The sequence below is a fragment of the Myxine glutinosa genome, chromosome 6, assembly GCF_964187855.1.
Source record: "Myxine glutinosa chromosome 6, kmMyxGlut1.1, whole genome shotgun sequence".
Lineage (NCBI taxonomy): Eukaryota > Metazoa > Chordata > Myxini > Myxiniformes > Myxinidae > Myxine > Myxine glutinosa.
The window spans coordinates 4071600-4087580 of record NC_136266.1 but is presented as its reverse complement, the minus strand read 5'-3'; the positions used below and the strand labels follow the sequence as shown (position 1 = coordinate 4087580).

General features: G+C 47.1%; 1 protein-coding gene across 2 annotated transcripts in view; it reads right to left on the bottom strand.

Moving 5' to 3' along the window:
• Positions 1-15981, bottom strand: part of ERAL1 (Era like 12S mitochondrial rRNA chaperone 1) — a 94614-nt gene that overhangs the window by 43788 nt on the left and 34845 nt on the right. For both annotated transcript variants that reach the window (XM_078779565.1, XM_078779566.1), the window contains one exon: positions 4204-4524. In XM_078779565.1, the coding sequence (XP_078635691.1) occupies positions 4204-4524 (321 nt within the window). The remainder of the gene's footprint in view (positions 1-4203; positions 4525-15981) is intronic.

The following is a 15981-nucleotide window of genomic DNA, read 5'->3' as shown; positions in this document are numbered from 1 at the left end:
CATATAATATACTATCATAACAACGATATACACTAAATTCACATCATATACTATCATAACAAGGATATACACTAAATTCACATCATATACTATCATAACAAGGATATACACTAAATTCACATCATATACTATCATAACAACGATATACACTAAATTCACATCATATACTATCATAACAACGATATACACTAAATTCACATCATATACTATCATAACAAGGATATACACTAAATTCACATCATATACTATCACAACAAGTATATACACTAAATTCATATCATGTACTATCATAACAAGGATATACACTAAATTCACATCATATACTATCATAACAAGTATATACACTAAATTCATATCATGTACTATCATAACAAGGATATACACTAAATTCACATCATATACTATCATAACAAGGATATACACTAAATTCACATCATATACTATCATAACAAGGATATACACTAAATTCATATCATATACTATCATAACAAGTATATACACTAAATTCATATCATGTACTATCATAACAAGGATATACACTAAATTCACATCATATACTATCATAACAAGGATATACACTAAATTCACATCATATACTATCATAACAAGGATATACACTAAATTCACATCATATACTATCATAACAAGGATATACACTAAATTCATATCATATACTATCATAACAAGGATATACATTAAATTCATATCATATACTATCATAACAAGGATATACACTAAATTCATATCATGTACTATCATAACAAGGATATACACTAAATTCCTATCATATACTATCATAACAAGGATATACACTAAATTCATATCATGTACTATCATAACAAGGACATACACTAAATTCATATCATGTACTATTATAACAAGGATATACACTAAATTCATATCATGTACTATCATAACAAGGATATACACTAAATTCACATCATATACTATCATAACAAGGATATACACTAAATTCACATCATATACTATCATAACAAGGATATACACTAAATTCACATCATATACTATCATAACAACGATATACACTAAATTCACATCATATACTATCATAACAACGATATACACTAAATTCACATCATATACTATCATAACAAGGATATACACTAAATTCATATCATATACTATCATAACAAGGATATACACTAAATTCACATCATATACTATCATAACAAGGATATACACTAAATTCACATCATATACTATCATAACAAGGATATACACTAAATTCATATCATGTACTATCATAACAACGATATACACTAAATTCACATCATATACTATCATAACAAGGATATACACTAAATTCACATCATATACTATCATAACAAGGATATACACTAAATTCATATCATATACTATCACAACAAGGATATACACTAAATTCATATCATGTACTATCATAACAAGGATATACACTAAATTCATATCATGTGCTATCATAACAAGGATATACACTAAATTCATATCATGTACTATCATAACAACGATATACACTAAATTCACATCATATACTATCATAACAAGGATATACACTAAATTCACATCATATACTATCATAACAAGGATATACACTAAATTCATATCATGTACTATCATAACAACGATATACACTAAATTCACATCATATACTATCATAACAAGGATATACACTAAATTCACATCATATACTATCATAACAAGGATATACACTAAATTCATATCATATACTATCACAACAAGGATATACACTAAATTCATATCATGTACTATCATAACAAGGATATACACTAAATTCATATCATGTGCTATCATAACAAGGATATACACTAAATTCATATCATGTACTATCATAACAACGATATACACTAAATTCACATCATATACTATCATAACAAGGATATACACTAAATTCACATCATATACTATCATAACAACGATATACACTAAATTCACATCATATACTATCATAACAAGGATATACACTAAATTCACATCATATACTATCATAACAACGATATACACTAAATTCACATCATATACTATCATAACAAGGATATACACTAAATTCATATCATATACTATCACAACAAGGATATACACTAAATTCATATCATGTACTATCATAACAAGGATATACACTAAATTCATATAATATACTATCATAACAACGATATACACTAAATTCATATCATGTACTATCATAACAAGGATATACACTAAATTCATATCATATACTATCATAACAAGGATATACACTAAATTCATATAATATACTATCATAACAACGATATACACTAAATTCATATCATGTACTATCATAACAAGGATATACACTAAATTCATATCATGTACTATCATAACAAGGATATACACTAAATTCATATCATATACTATCATAACAAGGATATACACTAAATTCACATCATATACTATCATAACAAGGATATACACTAAATTCACATCATATACTATCATAACAACGATATACACTAAATTCACATCATATACTATCATAACAAGGATATACACTAAATTCACATCATATACTATCATAACAACGATATACACTAAATTCACATCATATACTATCATAACAAGGATATACACTAAATTCATATCATATACTATCACAACAAGGATATACACTAAATTCATATCATGTACTATCATAACAAGGATATACACTAAATTCATATAATATACTATCATAACAACGATATACACTAAATTCACATCATATACTATCATAACAAGGATATACACTAAATTCATATCATATACTATCATAACAAGGATATACACTAAATTCACATCATAAAGGTATTTTGTCCAAATTCTGTACCACCAAATATTTAGTCTCGGGTGTCAATAATTTTGTCAATGCCATTTATTTTTATTTTCTGATTTAAAAGGAAATATTAAGTGCTGAATCAAAAACAACGGTTCTGTAATATTAACAGTGAAATAATGAATTGCGGAGACCAAATGCTCTTGGCATCAACTTATTGTTGGACAAAATTGTGAGTTATTTGAAAAAAGTCCAAGGGTGCCAATATTTCTGGCCACGACTGCACCGTCATGTTCAGCCTTTCTGGAGTCGTATTGTGAACGCCGAGTCTTCAAAAGATCATACCTGGCAGACGATGTGACCTATGAGGTTACACTTTACACCCCAGATTCCCCAAGTCCGAGGCCTGGTGATGATGTATAACGGTGCGGGTGCTGTCTTGGGATTCTAGGGTCCCGAGTTCAAATTCCAGTCGGTCGTTGAATTAACATCAGGTGGGGTTGACTCAGCCCGTCATCCTTCCGAGGTCGCCAAATGAGTACTAACTTACCGAGATGAAACGGTACAAGCTCAAACCTTTCACTATCCTGCGAAGCCTGGTGGGAGCTGATCGGCGACAATGTAAACCGTCACTGTGGTGCCGCACAGGTAGAGTATTGGATCCATGACTGCGGTCCTTCAAAACAGAGAATCAAGCCCATGCTGGTGGACGTACAAGATCTCAAGATGGTTTAAAAAAAAAAAAGACTAAACCCTCGAGTACTGGTTTTATGTATCGATTATAAATACCTGTCCTACCTTGCAGGGCACTCCATCAGTCACACATCAGTGCGTCTGTGATGATGCAATTGGTGCACCAAATTTATGACGATATGCATTGGATGGAGAACTGCTTTACTGTAACTGGTGATTGGGATAACCGTGAATATGATCAACGTCATGAGGTCCGGGGAGAGTGCTGTGGTTTGGCCATTTCCCATCTGATAATAATGTTCCCATTTGAACCCGAGCTCAAATCCCAAACGGAAAATTGGATTGTCCGGGAAAAAAAAATATATATATATATCGAACAACGTCCTTGTAATTTAGGTAAAGGTAAACGGTCTCCCAATGTCTTCATCGTGCATGTGTGTGACGTACGAGTTGCTCCATGAGCCTGAGATCACTGTAATCAAAATAAAAAGACTTTTGCGCTCTTGTCACCGGAAGTCCAAGTCGTGCAAGATGACAACCACCGAGTATATTTATTCAAAACACCACAAGATGCTTTTCTGTGTAAACACCTCGGCCACGAGACAGGTAGCCCGCCACCTTAGCCTTTTGTTTCTGTGGTGCGACTTTTAAAATCTAGATGTACAAACACAATAACAGTTATTCAAATGGGATACAAAAAAGTTTAAACATTCACTACTCACCTTCAATGTATCCACCTCCTCATTGTTCAAAGCTGAGATCATGAACACCTCTTTAAATCTCCTCCAGACCCTAGATTTCTGTCCGTTATCCTCACTAATTGTAGCCTCATTGCATCTGTGTGTCCTGTCAATCAAGCCAGGATTTCCTTCAGCACCACCACCTGGCCTATCACACAAAGGGGGCTCGACATTGGCCACACCCACTCCTCGCACAACTTCCCGTTTTGATGCACCGGCGGCCCTGCTGCCACCACCAATAAAACCTCCTGTGAGGTTCCGAGTGATCTCCAGCAGCTTCTTCTTGGGTTTAACCGCATCCACCTGTAAGCATATAGTACCAGGTATCAAGCACTCGACTACCATGTACACGATTGGCCTCTGTCGCACAGTCATCACTACAAACTCCGGGACTCACACTCAACAACCAAGACCATCGTTCTATGAAAAAAAATCTAAAAAAAATCAAGACTCTCTATTCACCTTCACTCCTTCATTCCTCTTTTCTCCCACCCCTAGAATAAACTCCCTCACTCTCTTCAATCCCACTCCTCCCTCCAGGTCTTTAAAACAGGTGGTCACCACCATCTCTTATCTTCCTCCATCCAAAACCTTGATCTTTTCTACCCCCGCTAATTCACCCCAAATCCACCTCCTTCAAATTCCAATTTCTTTCCTGGAAGTCTGAGTAGTCTCCATCTTGTTTATCCCAGGTACCCCAGCCCCATCTCTTCCATAGATCTACCAATGTCCCTGTTCTCTACGGTTGTTGTGTTTCCCTCTCTCTTCCCCTCTTGTCTCCTGCTCCCTTTATTATACGTTATATTTGTTAGTTCTTACACGAGCCTCGACTTAGTATACAAAAATAAAATAAATAAAGAAATAAAAAAGCTCATCAATAATACTTCAAAGTGTTGGCATCATTAGTGCAAAATAATTACTGGTGCTATTGATACCCATCACAGAGGGAGCTGCAGATGGAGGAAATGTTGAGTTGGATCTTGGGGACGGCGTGAAGCTGGAAGGTGTGAAAACATTTTGCTACCTCGGAGACATGCTGAATGGAGAAGGTGGATCAGACTCGGCAACGGTTGCTCGAGTGAGATGTGCATGGAAGAAGTTTCGGGAACTGAGTGGCGTGCTGACGAGGAGAGAGTGTCGTTGAAGCTGAAGGGAAAGGTGTGTGCTGCATGTGTGAGAAGTGTTATGATTTATAGGAGCGAGACATGGGTCATGAATGTAGAGCAGCAACGAAGGCTGGAAAGGGTGGAAATGCGAATGGTTCGACGGATGTGCGGAGTATCGTTGAGAGAGGGGAAGACAAATGATGAATTGCGAAAGATGATGGGAATAGAGCCTGTGATTGATGCTGTGAAGAGGAACAGGTTGAGATGGTTTGGTCATGTGTTGAGGAAGGATGAATGTGATTGGTTGAGAAGAGTGATGGAAATGAATGTAGAAGGAAGTAGAGGACGGGGAAGACCGAGAAAGACTTGGCTAAAGATGGTGGAAGAAGAAATGCGGGCAAGGGGGTTAACAAGGAGAGATGCAGAAAATAGGGCAAAATGGAGAACATTGTCATGGGGACCGCAAGGCTAACCCCCGCTCTCGCAGAGAAAATGGCCTTTAAAATACATGTTGTTTGTTGCTGTATTGATGCCCATTATTTTACTCAAATGAGACTCCAAACTCTCACCTCAAGCTAATTCCTTATCGCTCAAAAATGGAACATTTATATAATAGGGATATTTATATGTTAGATACAATGAATAGTCCCAAATGGGACAGACGATCATCTCCCAATGGAGGACGGTCGTAGCCAAGGTGCATTCGGTGATAAAGTTGATTCGATGGAAAAATGATGGGCCCATGGGAGCATGTAACATGGTTTACTCTTACAAACATGATATTAACGTTGTTAATGCTTATAAACACGCATTTAATGTTGTTAACTCTGACAATGATGATGTCCACTCCTCCATCTTCAGATACATATGGCTGCCGAAGCAGTTTCTTAACTATTGGCCCCAATCCAGGTCAGGGCGTCTCTCCTTCGCAGGATCCTCGAATGGCTCATTCATCCCAGTAAGCTGGTGCTCATTTCGGCGACCTCGGAAGGATGACAGGCTGAGTAGTGGGGCAACTTAGCATAACAATTGTGCAATTTGTGAGGAAAGCACCAAATTTGGCACACTAGTACACTATCATATTATGAAAAGATCTGGATATTGGGCCATCTCAGATTCAGAGATTTGATTTTTGCAAGATTTCGATTCGATTGGGATCGAAGAGAACACCTTCTTCGTCTTCTGTACAGTGAAGTTGCCAGCCCTGAATTCTCTGGCTCCATATGGGTGCTTCATTGGGAGTGCAACCATGTCCCTCAGGTGAACAGGGACCCACCTGGCATAGTGTGTGTGGTCTAAGGCATGGAACCATGGGACCAGTTCCGTCAGGGCATCAAGGTACGTCGTGAATGAAGCCTGCCGCAGAGAACGCACGTGGACCAGTACCAACATCTCTAGTTCCAGCACAGTTGCCCAGTACTGAAAGTTGGGAATGTCTTCTCCTCTCTGGTGACACCAGTCTTCGAACTCAGGCAGGTCTTCTGCATCATCAGCATACGTCATACAGTGGCGTTCATACGCACGGTGTTGCAGGATGTGCCGTGCCGCTGCAGTGATTTGATGAGCTCTTCTTGTGCGGGTGACGTGGGCAGCTCGCAGGAAGGAGTCGGCCGTCCCTGGCGTTGCAATCTCAGCTTGCAAATCTGCAAAACCTGCAAATCTTGCAAAAATCAAATCTCTGAATCTGAGATGGCCCAATATCCAGATCTTTTCATAATATGATAGTCTACAAGTGTGCCAAATTTGGTGCTTTCCTCACAAAATGCACAATTGTTATGCTAAAGCGCGGCGTTACGCGCGCTGCTTGCGAGCAAGGAGGAAGCGGACAAGCCGTAACTTATAAGCGTCTTTATTTCAGGAGCTCACTGTAACACTGGCGCGCTCCGGGCTGCGCGCCCGGTGTATATCATGAGGCCACGCCTACCCCTCGGGCGTGGCAACCGCCCACTTGGTGCGCGGAATGATGTCACCACGCCAGTGGGCTTTTGTGTCCGCCACACGCGCCCCCCCAGAATTCCCGCGCACCTGGAGGGCCAGTTTGCGGGGCAGACGAATGACCCGGCCGAAGCGCCCCCTGGCGATCGGCGGCGTCCGGGGTGCAGGGATGCCAGGTGGGATGCCCCTGGCTGCCCCTGGGATGGGTGCAGGACCGGGGGGAGGCGTGGCGGCGGGGCTGGGCGGTGCCGGGGGTCCGCCCGCAGGGGGGCGGCCCCGACGTGGGGGTCGGGCCACTGGCGGTGGATGGTCCACGTCGAGGTGGGCCGGCTTGAGGCGGTCTACCGAAACGCGGTCAGGAGTACCGCCGATGTCCAGGGTGAAGTGCTTCGCCCCGGTCTCCAGCACGCGGAAAGGCCCGTCGTACGGGGGCCGCAGTGGTGTCCGGTGGGCATCGTGGTGGACGAAGACGTACTCCGCCGTGCGAAGCTCCGGGGTGACGTGCGTCGGTGGGTGCCCGTGGCATGCCGTTGGCACCGGGGCGAACCTCTGGGCGGTCTCTTGCAGAGCAGAGCGCTGCTGTGCCGCGGACCATGGTGCCGTGGAGTCGGGGAGGAACTCGCCCGGCACCCGCAGCGGTTGCCCGAAGACCAACTCCGCCGCGGATGCGCGCAGGTCCTCCTTGGGCACCGTCCGGAGGCCCAGCAGGACCCAGGGGAGCCTGTCGACCCAGCCGCCGTCGCGGAGGGTGGCCCGGAGCGCGGCCTTCAATGAGCGGTGAAATCGCTCACACAGGCCGTTAGCCTGGGGGTGGTAGGCCGTGGTTCGGTGCAGCCGGACCCCGAGCCCCTGCGCGACCGCCCCCCAGAGCTCCGAGGTGAACTGGGGGCCGCGGTCGGACGAGATGTCTGAGGGGGCGCCGAACCGGGCGACCCAGGTGGCGATGAAAGCCTGCGCGACATCGGCCGCCGTTGTCGACGCCAAGGGCACGGCCTCCGGCCACCGGGTGGTGCGGTCCACCATGGTGAGGACGTAGGTGAAACCCCGCGAGGGGGGCAGAGGTCCCACCAGGTCCACGTGGACGTGGTCAAACCGGCGTTCCGGCACCGTGAACGGGGCCAACGTGTGCCGGTGCACCTTGGCGCGCTGGCACGCGAGGCACGTCTGGCCCAGCCGCGGACGGCCTTCCGGAGGCCATGCCAGACGAACTTGTCGGCGATCAGCCTTTGGGAGGCCCTCGCGCCCGGGTGGGATAGGCCGTGGATGGCGTCAAACACCTGGCGCTGCCAGCCCGCGGGCACGATGGGGCGAGGACGCCCGAGGGAGACGTCGCACAAGAGGGCCGCGCCCGCACCGTCGAACGCCACCTCGGTGACGCGGAGGCCCGTGACGGCGGTCCGCAAGGCCTGGACGTCGGGGTCAGCGGCCTGGTCCGCTGCCATCCGGGCACAGTCGATGCCGAGGTGGACTGCGTGGGCGACGGCCCTTGAAAGGCAATCCGCCACCGGGTTGTCCTTCCCCGCGACGTGCTGGATGTCCGTCGTGTACTCGGACACGGCCGAGAGGTGACGCTGTTGCCGGGCCGACCACGGCTCGGTGACCTTGCCCATCGCGAAGATCAGCGGCTTGTGGTCGACGAAGGCAGTGAACGCACGGCCCTCGAGCAGATGGCGGAAGTGCCTGACCGCCAAGTGAAGCCCGAGCAACTCGCGGTCGAAGGTACTGTAACGGCGTTCGGGCGGGCGAAGCTGCCGGCTAAAGAACGCCAGCGGTTGCCAAGCTCCACGCACCCATTGCTCGTGCACCGCGCCCACCGCGTAGTCCGAGGCATCGGTGGTGAGGGCGATCGGTGCATCGGGCGCCGGGTGCGCGAGCATGGTGGCGTTAGCCAAGGCGAGCTTCGCGCCCGTGAACGCCGTGTCCATCTGCTCGGTCCAGGTAACGTCGCCTTTGCCCGGCTTACCTCGGAGAGCTTCGTGCAGGGGGCGCAGGAGCTGGGCGATATGGGGCAGGAACCGATGGTAAAAGTTCACCATGCCCAGGAACTCCTGCAGCCCTCTGATCGTGCGGGGGCGCGGAAACCCCTTCACCGCCTCCACCTTGGCCGGCAGGGGGACGGCTCCGTGTCTGGTGACACGGTGCCCCAGAAAATCGATTATGGTGGCGCCGAACCGGCACTTTGCGGGGTTCACAATCAGGCCATGCTGGCCCAGGCGTTCGAAGAGCGTGCGGAGGTGGCGTAGGTGCTCTTCGCGGGACGCGCTGGCGACGAGGATATCGTCCAGGTAGACGTAGACAAAATCCAAGTCACGCAGGACGCTGTCCATCAGTCGCTGGAACGCCTGAGCCGCATTCTTCAGACCGAAGGGCATGCGCAGGAACTTGAAGAGTCCGAATGGCGTGATGACCGCCGTCTTCGGGACGTCCTCCGGCCTGACGGGGACCTGATGGTAGCCGCGTATGAGGTCCACCTTCGAGAAGAAGGACATGCCCGCCAAACGGGCGGAAAAGTCCTGAATGTGGGGGACGGGGTAGCGGTCGGGAGTCGTGGCGTCATTGAGACGGCGATAGTCCCCGCACGGTCGCCATCCCCCGCCGGGCTTCGGCACGATGTGCAGCGGCGACGCCCAAGCGCTCTCTGAGCGCCGAACGATGCCGAGTCGCTCCAGGGTAGCGAACTCCGCTTTTGCCACCGCCAGCTTCGTCGGCTCGAGGCGCGTGCCCGGGCGTAGACCGGTGGCCCGACGGTGGGGATGTGATGGGCCACCCCGTGCTTGACGGCCCCCGCCGAGAAGGTGGGCCGCGTGAGGGCCGGGAAGCCGGCGAGGAGGTGGGTGAATGCGTCCGCTGCCGGAAGCGTACAGACCAACGTGGCCGGAACCGAACCGTTCGGCAAGCCGCTTGGCAAGCCGCTCGTTGAGCTGGGCAACGCACAAGCGAGCGAGCTGAACGTCTCGGCCTGGACAAGACGTCTGCGCTTGACGTCGACCAGGAGCCCATTAGCGCACAGGAAGTCCGCGCCAAGCAGTGCCATGGGCACGTCGGCGGTGACGAACGTCCATCGGAAAACCTGCCCTCCGAACCGCAGAGAGAGGCAGCGTTTTCCGTACGTACGGATGGGCGTCCCGTTCGCGGCAAGCAGCGCGGGGCCCCCACCCGCGGCGTGCTTGTCTGACGTGCCGGCGGGAACGACACTCACCTGCGCTCCCGTGTCGCACAGGTAACGGCGCCCGGAGAAGGTGTCCGTTATGAACAGCAGGCTGCTCGAACGGCCGGCGCTCATCGCCACTATTGAGCGCCGGCCCGGGCGTTTCCCGACCTGTTGAAGGAGCATGGCGGATGACACTGCCGAGCTTCGTGGCCGAACTTGGCGTGGAACCAGCACCAGGTGGTGGAGCTGGAGGAGCGCGGCTGGCTCCGCCAGGCCGGTGGAGTTGGCGGGTTTCCCCGCGGTGGCGGTTTTCGCTGCGGCGGTGGGCGGGGCGTGGCGGCGGTCACGAGGTGCGTATCAGCATGCTGCGTATGCTGTATAAGCTGATGCTGTGGATCAGCAGCATCAGCAGCAGCATCAGCAGCATCAGCCATGAGGGACGTGACGGCCACGCCGACTCACGCCCGCGTGTCCGAAGCGGCGAAGTACTTGTCCGCCTCGGCTGCCAATGCTCGGGGTTCCGTTAGCCCGGTCCCGGCCAACGCGAGGCGAACCTGCGCTGGAAGTTGGCGACGGAAAAGCGCCCGGAATAGAGAACTGGGGGCTTCGTCGCCCAACAGTGACAGCATATGGTCCATTCGGACCGACGGGCGCGTGTCACCGAGCTCGGGGAGATCCAGGAGGCGGTCGGCCCGTGCGTCGTCCGTGAGGCCGAACGTGGCTAGGAGTAGCCGCTTGAGTGCCTCGTACTTGTGGCCGTCCGGTGGGTGGCGAAGGACGGACACAACTCGAGCGGCCGTGCCGGGCCCGAGGGAGGCGATGACGTGGCAATAGCGCGTGTCATCGCCGAAGCTGAAATTGGGCTTCGGCCTGGACGAACCAGACTTCGGCCTGAGCCTCCCAAAATTCGGGAAGTTTGATGAAGTTGGCCATGGCAATGGCGTCGCGTGTGGAAGGATCGCTCCGGCAGATCCAACGTCGAGGGGGTCACCAGTAAAGCGTGGCGTTACGCGCGCTGCTTGCGAGCAAGGAGGAAGCGGACAAGCGGTAACTTATAAGCATCTTTATTTCAGGAGCTCACTGTAACACTGGCGCGCTCCGGGCTGCGCGCCCGGTGTATATCATGAGGCCACGCCTACCCCTCGGGCGTGGCCACCGCCCACTTGGTGCGCGGAATGATGTCACCACGCCAGTGGGCTTTTGTGTCCGCCACAATGCTATATTTAGCTTAGCTGCCGGACGAGAGTGAACCACACATGGTGTTAATTCAACGACCGACCGGGATTTGAACTTAGGACCCTAGAATCCCAAGACATCACCCCAACCGTTAAGCCAACTCTGACAAATACACATTTAACATGGTTAACTCTGAAAAACTCACATTTAACATGGTTAACTCTGAAAACTCACATTAAACATGGTTATCACCAAGAAACACACATTTGACATGGTTAACTCTGACAAACTCACATTTAACATGGTTATCACCAAGAAACACACATTTAACATGGTTAACTCTGACAAACTCACATTTAACATGGTTATCACCAAGAAACACACATTTAACATGGTTAACTCTGACAAACTCACATTTATTATGGTTACCTCTGCCAAACGCACATTTAACATGGTTAACTCTGACAAACTCACATTTAACATGGTTATCGCCAAGAAACACATTTGACATGGTTACCTCTGCCAAACGCACATTTAACACGGTTAACTCTGAAACACGCATTTAACGTGGTCAACTCCTGCAAAACATAATTGCATTCTCACAGAAAAAACTAGGTAGGTTGAGAGGCCCGGAGTTAATGAAACGTGTTCAATTCCACCCCACCTCGATCCTCTCCTCCCACTTTCTTTCCTATTCTTCAAAGCAAGAAGGTACCGATGACAATAAGAGGTTACAACTTAATGAAGAGCGAAAATTAAATTATGATTGAGATCAAATTGAATGAAGAGGTTTAAATTGAACGCCGAAACATCGTGTTTTATTGATTTCCCAATCACCAGAGATGATGGAATATCTGATGGACACACAAATATCGATTACATTTTGAGTTAATTGGTTAATTATCTCACCACCGGAATGGAATTTAAGTAAAACCGCTCCATTAGTTTTTGCGCCCAGACGTGGAGAAGCATTACACCGAGTTTCAAAACGATCCGTTTCAAAGCCTCGGAGGAGTAGGAAAAAAATAAAAAACTAGAACTGCCACTTTAAAACTGCTGGCAGTGATGACCGGTTTACTCGCACCCACTTTTGATACAACCCCACTTTTGATACAACCCCACTTTTGATACAACCCCACTTTCATTGGACATGCTTTGACACAACCCCCTTGGATACAACCCCGACACACACACACACACACACACACACACACACACACACACACACACACACACACACACACACACACACACACACACACACACACACACACACACCCTACCCCCATCCACACACACACCCCCACACCCCTCCCCCCCCAAACACACACACACACCAAACCCCCCCCCCCCCACACAAACACACGCACACACACACCCAAACACACATACCCCCACCCCCCACCCCCAACACACACACACACACCCATCCACACATACACACACACACACCCCTCCACACACACACACACCGCTCCACACATACACACACACATCCATCCAACCCCCCCCTCCTCCACACGCACACCCCAACCCCCCCCCCCCACATACACACATATCCACCCCGCCCCCCCCACACACACACACACACACACACACACACACACACACACACACACACACACACACACACACACACACACACACACACACCCCTCAACACATATCCAACCCCCCCTCCTCCACATGCACACCCCAACCCCTCCCACACACACACATATCCACCCCCCCCCCACACCCTCACACACATCCCTACACACACACAAAACCCCCCCCCCCCACACACATCCCTACACTCACACATCCCCCCCCCCCCACACACACAAACACACACACACACACATCCCCCCACCCCATCCATTCAAAAAAATATTTTCGTTTAATTAACGATATCTGCCATCCGTGGCCCGTGCCGCATGTCAGCGGAAGGACGAAGTATCCCGTCGATCGAACATGGTCAAATTTTTCATGATTGTCACCAAATTTGTTGTGGTATTTAGTTAACTCGTCCGAGGCAATACGACAATCGAAATCCGATTTGAAATCGGAGCAAAATTGACGCCGCAAGGTCTACCTGCACGCATGGATATTTTACCTGAGGAAGAATTCACTTTGGAAATGTGATCCATTTAAAATGTTAGATTTTGAATAACTTCGTCATTTTGCATCGGATTTCCACCAAATAAAGGTCACCATTGCTTGCAGATACCTCTCTTTCTCCTTAAAATTGAAGACAGGATGAACTTGAGAGCGAGAAATAAGCCGAGGCGGCGGAGAGTTTTACAATGTTATTTTCCAATGTAAATGACAATATCGTGTAGTTTTACGAAAATTCATCACAATTTGCCCAGATTTGTTGCATTCGAATGTTAACACCCTCTAGCGACTGCCAAATCCGAAGCCAATTTAATTTCGAGCTACCCTTAGCTCGTGAGGTGGTTATGTCACATGGCCTGGTCAAAAAAAAGTGTTGTGGTTCTTCTTCTTCAGGCAATAACAACTTTTAGTTTCCAGACCGTACATCCAATCATCTTGAAATTTTGCACAGTTGTTACTCTTCATGACTTCTACTATAGTATGAAGTTTCACGTCGATCAATAAAGCGATTCAAGAGATATCCATTTTTTAATTTTTATCTTGTTATCTTGCCAAAACGAAGTTTTTGCAAGATGTATCAGTCAGCTTGTATGTTTGTTTGTTTGTTTTTTTGTTTTTTATCTTGCCAAAACGAAGTTTTTGCTAGATGTATCAGTCAGCTTGTATGTTTGTTATCTTGCCAAAACGAAGTTTTTGCAAGATGTATTAGTCAGCTTGTATGTTTGTTATCTTGCCAAAACGAAGTTTTTGCAAGATGTATTAGTCAGCTTGTATGTTTGCTTTTTTGTTTGTTTTTTTGTTTGTTTTTTTGTTTTTTTGTTTGTGGTTAATCATTTTTTTTCACGTTTAGATCACTCTGTAGACCACAGTTATTATTGGAAACTCCTGTAACTTCGCATATCAGAGTCCTATAGAGATACCCTTCAGCACACAAAATTTTGAAGGTCAAGGTCAAAGGTCAAGGTCACTTTGTGGTCAATCATGGAGGTCGACGAAACCCTTATTTTTTGAGTAACTTTGATCGGATCGTCTCCAAACTTCATGGGAATCTAGTATATGGTCCGGCGCTCAGCTGATTAGTTTTTGGTGGCGATCGGCCTTGACCTTCATGGTTAGCACTGGAGGTCGAAAATTATTGACCCCAAGGTCAAATGTTGAAACCCTTATTTTTTGAGTAACTTTGATCGGATCGTCTCCAAACTTCATGGGAATCTAGTATATGGTCCGGCGCTCAGCTGATTAGTTTTTGGTGGCGATCGGCCTTGACCTTCATGGTTAGCGCTGGAGGTCGAAAATTATTGACCCCAAGGTCAAATGTTGAAATCGTAGGTACCATATCTTCGCATATCTTCGCATGTAACTTCGCATATCAGAGTCCTATAGAGATACCCTTCAGCACACAAAATTTTGAAGGTCAAGGTCAAAGGTCAAGGTCACTTTGTGGTCAATCATGGAGGTCGACGAAACCCTTATTTTTTGAGTAACTTTGATCGGATCGTCTCCAAACTTCATGGGAATCTAGTATATGGTCCGGCGCTCAGCTGATTAGTTTTTGGTGGCGATCGGCCTTGACCTTCATGGTTAGCGCTGGAGGTCGAAAATTATTGACCCCAAGGTCAAATGTTGAAATCCTTATTTTTTGAGTAACTTTGATCGGATCGTCTCCAAACTTCATGGGAATCTAGTATATGGTCCGGCGCTCAGCTGATTATTTTTTGGTGGCGATCAGCCTTGACCTTCATGGTTAGCGCTGGAGGTCGAAAATTATTGACCCCAAGGTCAAATTTTGAAATCGTAGGTACCATATCGAGTAATACCTCATATGAATGCCCTTGATGAGTGCTTCCCAGATCTGTAAACAGTTTGACGCTATGACGTCATTTGATGACGTCATGACGAAAAAACGGAATTTTCATGAAAAAATTATTTCCTCAGTTCTCATCAAAATCTTTCAATATTTCATGTGCGTTGGTCATGAAGACATACTATTCACCATACGAAATTATTAAGGTCAAGGTCAAAGGTCAAGGTCACTTTGCGGTCGCTTTAGACATTATATAAATGACGTCATTTGGTGACGTTATAAGGCAAACACGTATTTTTCAAGGTCACTCTCTAGAACGATTATCATCGGAATATCTCGTGGGCAGACATTCCTCAAAGAGTCGCTTCTAGTGGATAGCAGTTCTGTTCACCTCAGTGTGACCTGAAGCAAGTCACTCATGTTCACATTTTGGCAAGATACGGTTCACCCTGTGGGTGACATATGTTCATTTTTTTGTTTTTTTGTTTTTT